The following is a 13,451-nucleotide window of genomic DNA, read 5'->3' as shown; positions in this document are numbered from 1 at the left end:
ATCCTTATCACAGACAGGCAGGCTCAGTAGCAGAAGCAGCAGTGATCACTAGACAGGCTACAGTGACAGTACAGTCCTGATGCAACACATCCATCACTCACAACCACCACAGAGACAGAGAGAGAGAGAGACAGAGGGGGAGAGAGACAGAGAGAGAGAGAGAGGCAGAGGGGGAGAGAGAGAGAGAGAGAGGCAGAGGGGGAGAGAGAGAGAGAGAGAGAGGCAGAGGGGGAGAGAGAGAGAGAGAGGCAGAGGGGGAGAGAGAGAGAGAGAGGCAGAGGGGGAGAGAGAGAGAGAGAGAGAGAGATGCAGAGAGAGAGAGAGAGAGAGAGAGGCAGAGGGGGAGGGAGAGAGAGAGAGAGAGAGAGAGAGAGGCAGAGGGGGGAGAGAGAGAGAGAGAGAGAGAGAGAGAGGGAGAGGGAGAGGCAGAGAGGGAGAGAGAGAGACAGACAGAGGGGGAGAGAGAGAGAGAGAGAGAGAGAGAGAGGGAGAGGGAGAGGCAGAGAGGGAGAGAGAGAGAGACAGAGGGGGGAGAGAGAGAGAGGCAGAGAGGGAGAAAGAGAGAGAGAGAGAGAGAGAGAGAGACAGAGGGGGAGAGAGAGAGAGAGAGGCAGAGAGGGAGAAAGAGAGAGAGAGAGAGAGAGAGACAGAGGGGGAGAGAGAGAGAGAGAGGCATAGAGGGAGAGAGAGAGAGAGAGAGAGAGACAGAGGGGGAGAGAGAGAGAGAGGGAGAGAAAAGCAGACTAAGGGGACATTCAAACCAAAAGCGTTTTTGGAGCTGCCAGCGTCTTTCTGCAATTCATTCTCTATGTAAGGACGCGCTAAACGTGCTCCTCTTTTAATGAAGGCACCTGGCGTTTAGCGCTGGTGGCGTCTGTTGGAGCTGAAAAAAGTTGAACATTAGAGGAAAAGCACGCTGCTCGTCATCAAACAGACAAAACCAGCTGGCTACCGTCCTTGTGGTCGTTGTGTTGTGATCTGTACTGCACGCGACTGCAGGGGAAAACAAACGGAGCACAAAAAAAATGCTCCGTGCGCTGTGTTTTGTGCACAATGGAAGCGCTCTCAACATGATTTTCATAGCGTTCTGTCTGAAAAAAAAACGCTTTTGGTGTGAATGTCCCCTAAGATGGAAACGTTTTTGTTGCTAAAGAACGTGTGTGGTAAACAGCGATAAGCACACGTTTGTCAAATACTAATGAAATAAGTTGGGTCATTGTACAATAATTTGAAAGTGGCTTGGGATGTTTTCTGATATGTTGTCTGTTCATCACAACCTCTGTAAGAGTATAAGTCTCCATCATTGCTGTATAAACATTAGGTGGTAGGTACTAGGGCTGGGTGATAAAACAATAGCAATATATATATCCACAATAGAGACTTCATCAAAACAATAAAACAAATAGTTAAATAAAATGTTCGATAGTCTCACTCACGGTTGCGTTGAAAAACAAACCAAAACAAACAAGTATGCTCCCTCCACTGCCCATAAACAGTCTATATCATAAGGTCAAATTACAAGACATTGTAATTTATGAAGCAAAATACATAGCCGGAGCTTCCAGTTTTCTTCAGGAAAGTACTTCAGTATGCATTTGCTTTGTAAATTACAATGTTTCATAATTTCACATTATTATTTCATAACGTGCTGAACGCACAAATCACAACCTGTACATAAGAGTACATGAGAGTATTTCACTGTTGGCCTGTGTATTCGGTGCCTTAACGGGGGCAGGCTAGCCTGTACCACACACCACCACCAGTCACTTGTGCTAAGCTAACTAGCAGGAGGGTGCGTAACTACTTTTCTGCTGCACGCACAGAGAAGAGAATGGCAGCTACAGTATCTTCTCGTCTTACTATCGAGAATATGACAAATAGGCGAATCTCCCAAAATGTCTGCGTGTTCCTTTAAGGTAATGCCTACTAATAATAATGTCAACTAATCAATGCTGATGATGTAGGCTAATAGATAAAGGAGTGAGGAGGATAATACAGGACATGCTTTGAATTCCTTAGTTTCAGCTATGCAGTGTTCTGATGGCATCCAGCAGATGATAGAGCGCTCATCCATAAGAGACGTGACTTGCAAAAGATAACTTGTGAGCATCTCTGGCCTAATACAGTTCAGACACTGGACAGGTTAGCATCTCTGGACTAATACAGTTCAGACACTGGACAGGTTAGCATCTCTGGCCTAATACAGTTCAGACACTGGACAGGTTAGCATCTCTGGACTAATACAGTTAAGACACTGGACAGGTTAGCATCTCTGGACTAATACAGTTAAGACACTGGACAGGTTAGCATCTCTGGACTAATACAGTTCAGACACTGGACAGGTTAGCATCTCTGGCCTAATACAGTTCAGACACTGGACAGGTTAGCATCTCTGGACTAATACAGTTCAGACACTGGACAGGTTAGCATCTCTGGCCTAATACAGTTCAGACACTGGACAGGTTAGCATCTCTGGCCTAATACAGTTCAGACACTGGACAGGTTAGCATCTCTGGCCTAATACAGTTCAGACACTGGACAGGTTAGCATCTCTGGCCTAATACAGTTAAGCCACTGGACAGGTTAGCATCTCTGGCCTAATACAGTTAAGACACTGGACAGGTTAGCATCTCTGGCCTAATACAGTTAAGACACTGGACAGGTTAGCATCTCTGGCCTAATACAGTTCAGACACTGGACAGGTTAGCATCTCTGGCCTAATACAGTTAAGACACTGCACAGGTTAGCATCTCTGGCCTAATACAGTTAAGACACTGGACAGGTTAGCATCTCTGGCCTAATACAGTTCAGACACTGGACAGGTTAGCATATCTGGCCTAATACAGTTAAGACACTGGACAGGTAGCATCTCTGGCCTAATACAGTTCAGACACTGGACAGGTTAGCATATCTGGCCTAATACAGTTCAGACACTGGACAGGTTAGCATCTCTGGCCTAATACAGTTCAGACACTGGACAGGTTAGCATCTCTGGCCTAATACAGTTCAGACACTGGACAGGTTAGAGGACTTACACTTGGCCTTCTCCTCATCGCGTCCTCTGGTCAGCAGCACCAGACCCACCATCAGGTTATTGAAGTGCAGGCCCTTAGAGGAGCCTCCAAACGAGGTGTAGATGACCTGAGCACACGGAACACAGGACAGACCACGTTAGAGGAGCGTCACACTCTACAGCTGTGTGTGTGTGTGCGCGTGTGTGTGTGTGTGTGTGTGTGTGTGTGTGTGTGCGCGTGTGTGTGTGTGTGTGTGTGTGTGTGCGTGTGTGTGTGTGTGTGTGACACTGTGGAACTTATTGCCCTATAGATTTTGTTTCGTGGACAACAGTTCCGCCTGGCAAGTGCAAAAAGGATGCTTGTCGGTCCTCTAAAACCTGAAAAGCTTTGACTCCAGGAATAAACATTTAGAAAAACTAGTGGATTTTAAAGTTACCAGCCAAATAGAATTTCCACTAGCCATTTTCTCTCTCTCGAAATAAAGCAGATTATGAGTGCCACTGGATCAATTTAAGTACAAGTATTGCATTTTTATTTAGGATTTGAAAGCAGATATGCATGAAAGAGGTAAAAACGTAAACATCCACTTACAATCTAGTCTGAACGGAAAACATCACAGCTAAACAAGCAGCTAAGTAACTTTGACTCTTTAGACATTTTAAATGAGCTACTTTGAACTCGACAGAAATGGCTGCTTGAAAGAGCAAAGTGCAAACATCAAACGTTGGTGTTGTTATGTTTCAGATGTGTTGTAGACACAGCGATCCTCCTGACAGTATTCATAGTGTTTTTTTCTTGGCACCATTTGTTATTAAAGACCCTGCCCGTAGTTTTCTTCTTCTTCGCCTGTCCTTCGTTGTCATCGCTATCCTCCTCGCTGTCAGGTGCTGCTCATTTTGATTTTTTGCACCAGTCACAAATCTGATTTGCTGCCACCTTTTTGTGATAATGTGAGATCCAGTGCTATAATCATCCAGTCCACTAGAGGGCTCTGTAATGGAGAATAGCCATTGGGGATTCTGAGAGCATAGAAGAAGAAGAAGCACTAGTTGTTGTTCCGTTTACCCAAGCATGTAACCAGGCTGCCAAATCTCTCTCTCTCATGTGAGAATAAACAACACCTCTTGTTTATAATGAAGACTCGGTATGAGTTACTACATAAATGGCGACGAGGATAAAGTTACAGCAGACTACAGATTACCTGACTAAAATCGACATCAAAAAGTCTCGCTCCGTCTCGATCAGTGTACTGACGTAGTGAGTTCCACGCATTCCACATACGCACATGGCTCTGCACATACGCTACGCGTTGCCAATGGTAGTATTACACGTCACGGCATGTGTTGTTGTTATTTTGTTTGAAGCAACTTTATTAACATCGGTAGGATGATCACTTCTACAGCCTGCTTCAAACAGACAGTGTCAGCTTGATTCTTCACCAGCCAAATTGGCTAGTAACTTTACAATGTTTATGTTAATTTCAAGCCTTGGTTGCATGATACAAAAATGTGACAAGCTCCCCATTGAAACTATCATTGGTGGGCGCCCGCCGCACGGGTAGTTCAGCGGTAGATTCCCCGCCTACCAACACGAGGGTCGCAGGTTCGAGCCCCCGTGTTGCCTCCGTGTCTGCGGCTGGGAAGCTGGATTAAGCCGTATGAGTCCTATTGCTGCACTAGCACCTCCTCTGGTCGGTCGGGGCGCTTGCTTGGGCGGGGAGGGGAACTGGGTGGAATAGCGCAGCGTTTCCCCACATGAAGTGATATATTATCTTAAGAAAAAGCTATTTACTTTTTGTGCCTAAAGAAACACACAATTCTGCACAGTCATAATTAGTTGTAACTTTTTATTTATTGCGTCATATTGTGGTTTTCTGCTAGGCTTCCAGAGTATCTCTACATCTACTTTTGGCACCTCCAAAATGGACTAAATTCACATTTCACATGAAACCCATTGTGTCTGAAGAGGAATACACATGAGGACATAAACATGTAGGACATGATGGGCCCACTGCTCTACAATCAATCCAGTCCAGTTTGAGGTAAGAATTAGTGTTAGTGTACAACAGTATATATTAGTGTTAGTGTACAACAGTATATTGGTTTGCCAAAATTGTCCATTAACTTTTTTCATCTTTTTATCTGATCTGGACCAGTCAGAGGCATGTTTGACTTCCCTTTTCTCCAAGCCACACATGAGCATGTTCCGCTGTCTGTGGCCCTCTGACATGACAGTTCACTACAGTAGCTTACTGACTGCAAAGACAGACAGACACACACACACACACACAGAGACACACACACACAGACACACACACACACACACACACACACACACACACACACACACACACACACACACACACACACACACAGAAAGGGAGTGAGTGGGCAAGCACAGCTCAGAGCCACAGCTTGGTAATATAGCAACAGCGCCACCTAGCCCGGGCCTCTGACTTGCTACAGACTGCACGTCTTACTAAGGCTGATGTTGACTATTTGCTTGTTAAACAAAAGAACAGGCCAGCACAATAAAATGTCCTTTCAAAAGTCTAATATGTCATCTGGGAAAGACAGCAGCAACGGACGTTTCAGCCCAAAGGCCTGCTTCAGCTTCAGCGCTGAAGAAGGCCTTTGCAGTCAGTCAGTATGCACTGCAGGAATGAGTCCAGAACTACACTTCCGGGTTCGTCAGGGAAAATATCAAACCTGATGGCCACTGCCCACGATCTTCTCCGATTGGTGCATTCCGTGTTGAAACAGGATGCTGGGGCGGGACCTAACACTAATCCAAAATGACTCACTATTAGTGAGCAGGTAGGGGTTCACTTGAGGTGTCTTGCTCAAGGACTCTTCAACAGGATGTAGTATGGGATGGTCACCAACACAGCAGCGCTGATGGACTGCAGCCTGACAGAGCCAACCTTATGAAAGCAGATGCTGTAATCTTGCGGTCTACAGAATTTGAACAGTCATTCTTACATTCAAGCATCACAGTGTGTGAGTGCAGTACAGTGTGAGTGCAGTACAGTGTGAGTGCAGTACACTGTATACAATAAAAAAATACAATCAGAACTTCCCGATTGTATTTACACTTCCTGTTAGTCTCTCAAGCCAGACGGTCTCTTCTGAATAAGGTGAATAAGGTAACGTTATATCTCCAGAGATGAGAGTCATGTCATAAATCACTGGCGCACAAACATAAATCGATTGTCTAATCAATGTTTTTGAATTCAATTTAATTGTCTGGCAACCGCCATTAAACTACAAGAACAATTCAATTGGCTCGCTCCCTTCATTTCTCATTGGTCAATTGCTTGCTTGCTACCACGGCTGAACGTGCAAAGCGGTATCCTGTATATCAGTGGTTCTCACAGTGCAGTCCGGGGACCCTCAGGGGTCCTTGTGGGGTTTCAGGTGGTGCCCAGCAAAGAGGGGAAGAATTTATTTTCACTATAATTCCATCCACACATCCACATCCACAAGTACCACATTCACAATGAAAGAATGTGTGACTATTTTGGTTATGGGTGTCATACGCTTTTCAGAAATATAAACATCTAAAAGCAAAAATCGTATCAGATGGGGAACCCTGGGACAAAATCTTATCAAATGGGGGTCTGTGGTCTAATTTGTGTCAGTTTAGGGGTCCTTGCAATACCAGTTCTGTTGATATTTTTTTGTCTCATCTTTCCACCAAAATAGAAATAATTTTTTTTCATACTATACTGTACTATTATATACTATGATATTTATGCTGAATATCAGCCCATTTACGATTGCAGGCCGATCGATTGCAGCATCCCTGAGAGAGAGAGAGAGAGAGAGAGAAACAGACAGAGAGAGAGAGACACACAGATAGAGAGAGAGAGAGAGAGAGAGAGAGGTTGACACACAGAGAGAGAGAGAGAGAGAGAGAGAGAGAGAGAGAGAGAGACTCTCAGATAATATAGTCTTCAGACACGTTTGATGCTTGAAAATGCATTGGAGCTGTGTCAAATGTTGCCATCAAAAGCTGACGTCTGCTTCTCCAACATGCCACGTAAGAGCAGCCTGGTGGTCAGCTGGAGGCAGACTGCTCATCAGCTGATTGGCTCTTTGATGGGGTCAAATGAAAGATGTAGAAGCTTGACATGGAGTCAATTCATAGGCTGCCTGTGGAGGAAGTCTGCATATACATCGTTTTGTAGCGCATACACACAGTGTGTTTCTGCATATACATCGTTTTATAGCACATACACACAGTGTGTTTCTGCATATACATCGTTTTATAGCACATACACACAGTGTGTTTCTGCATATACATCGTTTTATAGCACATACACACAGTGTGTTTCTGCATATACATCGTTTTATAGCACATACACACAGTGTGTTTCTGCATATACATCGTTTTATAGCACATACATACAGTGTGTTTCTGCATATACATCGTTTTATAGCACATACACACAGTGTGTTTCTGCATATACATCGTTTTATAGCACATACACACAGTGTGTTTCTGCATATACATGGTTTTATAGTGCATACACACAGTGTGTTTCTGCATATACCGTAAATTCCGGACTATAAGGCGCACCGGTCTATAAGCCGCACCTTCAAAGGTGACTATTTTTTTCTTATATAAGCCGCACCGGACTATAAGCCGCGGGTGTTTTGATGTTTAATTACCATATGTAAGGCTTCGTGCACAGAGGGGATTGTCGGGAAAGAGATGGCTGTTTGGGGAAGCTCCCATTTATTAACATTTCAACAAAACAAAAGTCAGGTCACTAATCCCCAGACAAAATCACACATTGTGAGATGCTTAAAAATCACCATCGGCGGGAGCTTTACTCCAGATGCTGTGCAGCCAAGAACACAAGTGAAATTCGTTCTCTCGTGACCTGTGGTTCTCAACGTGATGGACGATTCACCTTTCTTGTTAACAGTCCTAGTGAGAGGCAGGTCGAACGTCAAAGGCACTTCATCCATATTTATGATCTGCTCCGGTCCGATGGAATATTCCTTGATCTTTCTTTGTGTGAATTCGCCGAAGTTTGTAATTTTCTCCTGGTAGTCGGGAGGGAGTTGCTGACACAGTCGTCCGCGCCCTGACGGACAGTCCCTTTCGTCTCGGGTTTGTGCATGATCCTTTGCTGCTGCTGCTGTTGTTGTTCCTGTCTCGCTACTGTCTCAGACATGGCTTTCAGGCTCAATCGCCGCCATCGTCGTAACACAGCCAGTTCTCCATCTTTTGAAGCATGATGTTAGATTACAACGAGCTAGTTGTGTGGCTTAGCCTTCCAAAATGTTGCTGTTAGTTTTTTAGAATGTAATACATAGAATTGGGAATGTTACATTCAATTTCATTCAGACTGTCTTTCAGGCTCAATCGCTGCCTTTTTCCCCCCGGAGCGAGGGAGGAGGGAGGGTGTTTTACCGTAGTGGCTGAGAGAGAGTAGTGGCACAGTGCTCCAATCAGGTCGCGAGGCACATTTTTTGCAACATCATCCAATCAGGGTCTCGCTCTCATAATGTCTGTCTTGCTCTCGTTCTGCCTCATACCAACATCCATAGATTTTGGAGGTTCCCGAGTGGCCGTTTGCTGGAAAAATCCATAGATAAGCCGCACCGTTATATAAGCCGCAGGGGGCAAAATAGGCCTAAAAACGGGAAAAAAGCCGCGGCTTATAGTCCGGAATTTACGGTACATCGTTTTATAGCACATACACACAGTGTGTTTCTGCATATACATCGTTTTATAGCACATACACACAGTGTGTTTCTGCATATACATGGTTTTGTAGCGCATACACACAGTGTGTTTCTGTCAAAAGAGAGGGTAGGGGGGACTTCAACTGAGATGCAGCTTTTGAATGTGTAAGGAATCACGTTTTAAACATTTAAAACGATAAAGTCCTCCAAGTGAAGAAGAAACTAACAATACCAAACAACGTCGGCATTATTTTTGACCCTGCGTGTTTCAGTGTTTCCTACAATCTATCTATCTATATCTATATACATGTGAACAACAGTACATCGGACATTGCTTCTGCAATTGTCAATGTTTCTCTGTACCGTACTTACAAATAAACGAATAAAGTAGAAACTAAAAGTCTCGAGGCATATTTTTATTCCTACATAATAAACTGTATGACTAGAACACCTCTATCCAATTGAAAAATAGAACTTAATAGAACAGAATAGGGGGAAAAACAACTCCAAAACTGTCTTCAGTAGGTTTGAACCCTGCCATTCTGTTCCTATTCAATAATATACATGAAAACATAACCAAGCTGGACCAGTCTCTGTGTGTGTGTGTGTGTGTGTGTGTGTGTGTGTGTGTGTGTGTGTGTGTGTGTGTGTGTGTGTGTGTGTGGTCTGGACAGAGTGAGATGGGGATATAGATGTGTTAGTCTCCTGACTGTCTGATTGGCTCTTGGCTGGCCTCTCTTTGAACCACTGGAAGCTGCGGGTGACATTAATGTGCCTGTTTGAAGAGCCTCGCATCAGGACCGCTGTCACCACTGCTGCCATGGTGACGAGAGGAGAGGGAGAAAAGCAAGGGAGAGATGCTGAGAGGGTGAGAGAGAGAGAGACAGAGGGAGAGAGAGACAGAGCGAGCGAGAGACAGAGACGAGAGAGACAGAGCGAGAGAGACAGAGCGAGAGAGACAGAGTGAGAGAGACAGAGCGAGACAGAGTGAGAGAGAGACAGAGACGAGAGAGACAGAGAAGGAGACAGAGCGAGAGAGACAGAGTGAGAGAGACAGAGCGAGACAGAGTGAGAGAGACAGAGACAGTGAGAGAGACAGAGAGAGAGAGACAGAGAGACAGAGTGAGAGAGACCGAGTGAGACATTGACAGAGTGAGAGAGAGCGAGACAGAGTGAGAGAGACAGAGACAGACAGAGTGAGGGAGAGAGAGAGCAAGAGACAGAGCGAGAGAGACAGAGAAAGAGATAAGAGCGAGAGAGAGACAGAGTGAGAGAGAGAGACAGTGACAGAGTGAGAGACAAACACAAGCGAGAGAGAGAGACAGAGAAAGAGAGAGAGCAACAGACACGAGCGAGAGAGAGAGAGACAGAGAGAGAGAGACACAGAGCGAGAGAGAGAGAGAGACAGAGAGAGAGAGAGAGACAGAGAGAGAGAGACAGAGACAGAGAGAGAGAGACAGAGAGAGAGAGAGAGAGAGACAGAGAGAGAGAGAGACAGAGCAAGAGAGCGACAGAGTGAGAGAGACAGAGAGAAAGAGATGAGAGAGAGACAGAGAGAGACAGAGAGAAAGAGAGAGAGAGAGAGAAGCCACAAGCGTCATGGTGTTTAATGAATGGAAACAGAATGAATGTGTAGAAAGAAAGGTCCTGACAGCAGATGAGGAAACAGCAGGTCAGATCAAACTGGTGCATCACTGCAGGAACACGAGTCCAACCTCTCCTCTATGAGGCTTGGCAGGTATGAAGGTATTACGTATATATATATACCGCAGTATTTACAAATACACACCGGAGGATCTTCAATACTTTTCTGTCTTTTGTTCAGCCAAAATAGTTGCAAGTGTCCTTGCCTGTGCTGGGCTCAGCCTACATTATTTTCACTCATTTAGTTTTATTTTATTATTATTATTATTATTATTATTATTATTATTATTATTATTATTATTATTATTATTATCATCATGTTACAGGTTTGCCCATAACGGTGTCCATTCTGTTTGTTTAATTGTCATTCTGCATTGAGGACATGTGAACAACATTGTGCATGTAAGTCAAGTTTTCTGAAACATAGAAGTTGATTTTTTTTTTTTTTTAGCCAATGAAATAATTATTTGGAGGTAGAAAATAAACACTTAAAACAGTTGGCTAATGAAACAAATACTGTCCTATACCGTATACACCATGGTCTAATGTCAGGAAGGTATGAAGTTATGAAAAAAGTAGATATCGCCAAAGTCTATCCTCTATATGGAGAATTACTGTTCCACAAGGTTGACCATCCACACAGCACCTCCAGAACCGTGACTGAAATGTAATTTGACGATCAGAAACTATTTCCCCTACAAAGCAGTGAGCATGCAGAGCGAACACTTCATGGGTTGGTGCTGGTTCAGACTGTCAGAGAGAGAGAGAGAGAGAGAGAGAGAGAGAGAGGGCTGGAACACTTAATGGGTTGGTGCTGGTTCAGACTGTCAGAGAGAGAGAGAGAGAGTGCTGCAGCATCCCAACAGGCAAAATCTGCACGTTTTTCACGACGTAGCAACATGAGCAAGTTGTCTGCTCCCAAATGACGTGACCAACAACAGAGTTGAGTTCAGCCCCAACAACAACAACAACAACAACGACGTAGCAAAGCGTTTCTTTAAAGGGAAACGCTGGTGGTTTTAACACCCTGTTGTGTTATGCAAGCGTTGCATCTATCTGTTGGGTCGAGAAGCCCCTCCCTCACTGCAGTGGAGAAGCTCAACGTGGGCGTGGCCCAACGACGTTGGTGATCTTCCTGGGAAAGGGGCAGAGCTCGCCCACTGGTACGTACACATACAAGGAATTTGACTTTGGTTTGCATTGCTCTCAAAGCAGAAATGCACAAGCTAAAACAAACAAGGGCACTGGTAACCTGTATCATGTTCAATTTCTCGTGTTTATAACAAACCAAATTTCATGAAAATCGGTTGGGAATAAAGCGAGTTACAGTCTATTTTATAGATAACTCTGCATTTCTCACATGGCAGATGATCCAAATCCCACGTCAATGAGTGGTACTTGGTTGGATCCACAGTGCGCACTGCCTCTTTAAAAGGTGGGGTTTATATACACGTCGCTGCTGATTGCGTAACAGCTGTGACACTCACCAAACGAGAGACAATGTACCTCAAAGCCTGTTGCACACCTTTTCGAGTAAACAACAAGACATTCCACTTGGAAAAGGTAGCACATGGTGCACACCGTTTTGCAGACTGAACACACCCGTGGTCCACCTCACCATTAGTGAGGAATAGTGAGAATAGTCATCTATTGTCATAATAACATATTTTTGTGGAATGATTAATAAATATCATATATTCTGTATTTGGTTCAGTTTTTTTCTGAAAAACAAAAAGTGACTTAGGCCTTGGCCACACTGATCCGTGGTGTCTGTCCGTGTGCGTTCATTTCTCTGTTCACTTCCATTCATTTCAATAACAGCTGTCCGACTGTCCGTGGAGCACTCGGAAGCGTACGTATCCAGAAGATTTGCATAGGTTTTGATGGACAGAAAGTTGAAGAGGGATGAACTTTTTCTGGATGGACGTATCGGATGGTCGGATAGTCACTGTCCGTTTAGCCAATCAGAGTCGAGGTCTCGAGAGGAGGCGTTACGAGATTTGTTTCAACTTTTCAAAGAAGATGGCGGCCGAGGCGGTGAAGGAGACTATAATTAATAACGTACTCGCTTGATTTTACACAGCAGAGCCGCAATTGTAAAATAGCAACGTTGGTCCACAAACGTTGCTATTTTACAATTTTTCTGGAGATCGGGTTGCAGTCAGACAAAGAGGAGTGCACAGACACGCCCCCCAGCCACAGCCACAGAGTCACACACAGACCCTCACGTGACGTTACGTTAGTCTGTCATACTCGTGTCATGACATGTAGCTTTCCGCTCAGACACATCTGTCCGTTAAAACAATGCATCGGACAGACATCTGTCCGTTCAATAATTCTGTCCATTTTCTGACGGATCAGTGTGGCCAAAGCCTTAGGCCATTATTTGAAGAGGGTGACGACATGCAACTCTTATAGCCTAATTAAAAGTTCAAATAGACAACTTTCCTGGCATGTGCACTTGTCAAAGGAAATGACCTAATGAACAAAGGAATACGAACTCCAGACTGTAGACTTTCATCTTTGGAATAAAAACCAGACGACCAAGTCTGAGTTTGTGTATTTGCACTGTTATATACAGAGGGGAAATGAAGCCTCGCCATTACTTCATTATATAGAATATGACATGGACTTAGTGAATAAATACGGTTAGATTTAGTTAGGTTTCTTCGGTCATCTGATGGAATTGTTGGAATGTGCCTGTACACGTGTCATCTCTTCACTATTATACCTCCAACACACTCTGAACAACTCTCTGAAGGTGTACCTCTGTGTGGTTTGTCTGAAAATAGTCGATGCAAAATATGTTTATGATGAGTTAGCCGGCAATATCTTTTCCTATTTGTATATGGAAAAACACACCCGCGATACGGCTTTCAGTTCATCCATAATATACGTCAGTAATCATACGTGTCAAAATTGTTTCCATGGAGTTTTGATGGCGCTCACTTGATCAATGCAGAGAAATGTGGCGGCCAGACAGACACTCACACACACGTGCCGGTTTGATGCTGGTAAAACGTGTGTGTGTGTGTGTGTGACAAATACAAATATCGTCGGCCAAAAATGTCTGTCGGACAATATGACAAATCAA

The 13,451-nt window shown here is 44.3% G+C and overlaps 1 protein-coding gene across 1 annotated transcript in view; it reads right to left on the bottom strand.

Annotated features, from left to right (window-relative positions):
- usp32 (ubiquitin specific peptidase 32) overlaps positions 1-13,451 on the bottom strand; it is a gene marked incomplete at its 5' end in the record, with an annotated part of 112,229 nt that overhangs the window by 81,701 nt on the left and 17,077 nt on the right. The window contains one exon of the mRNA XM_083636991.1: positions 3,036-3,141. Within this exon, the coding sequence (XP_083493117.1) occupies positions 3,036-3,141 (106 nt within the window). The remainder of the gene's footprint in view (positions 1-3,035; positions 3,142-13,451) is intronic.

Source organism: Poromitra crassiceps (genome assembly GCF_964638095.1).
Source record: "Poromitra crassiceps genome assembly, chromosome: 5".
Lineage (NCBI taxonomy): Eukaryota > Metazoa > Chordata > Actinopteri > Beryciformes > Melamphaidae > Poromitra > Poromitra crassiceps.
Note: the sequence above shows the minus strand (reverse complement) of the source record. Positions and strands in the feature narration are given on the sequence as shown.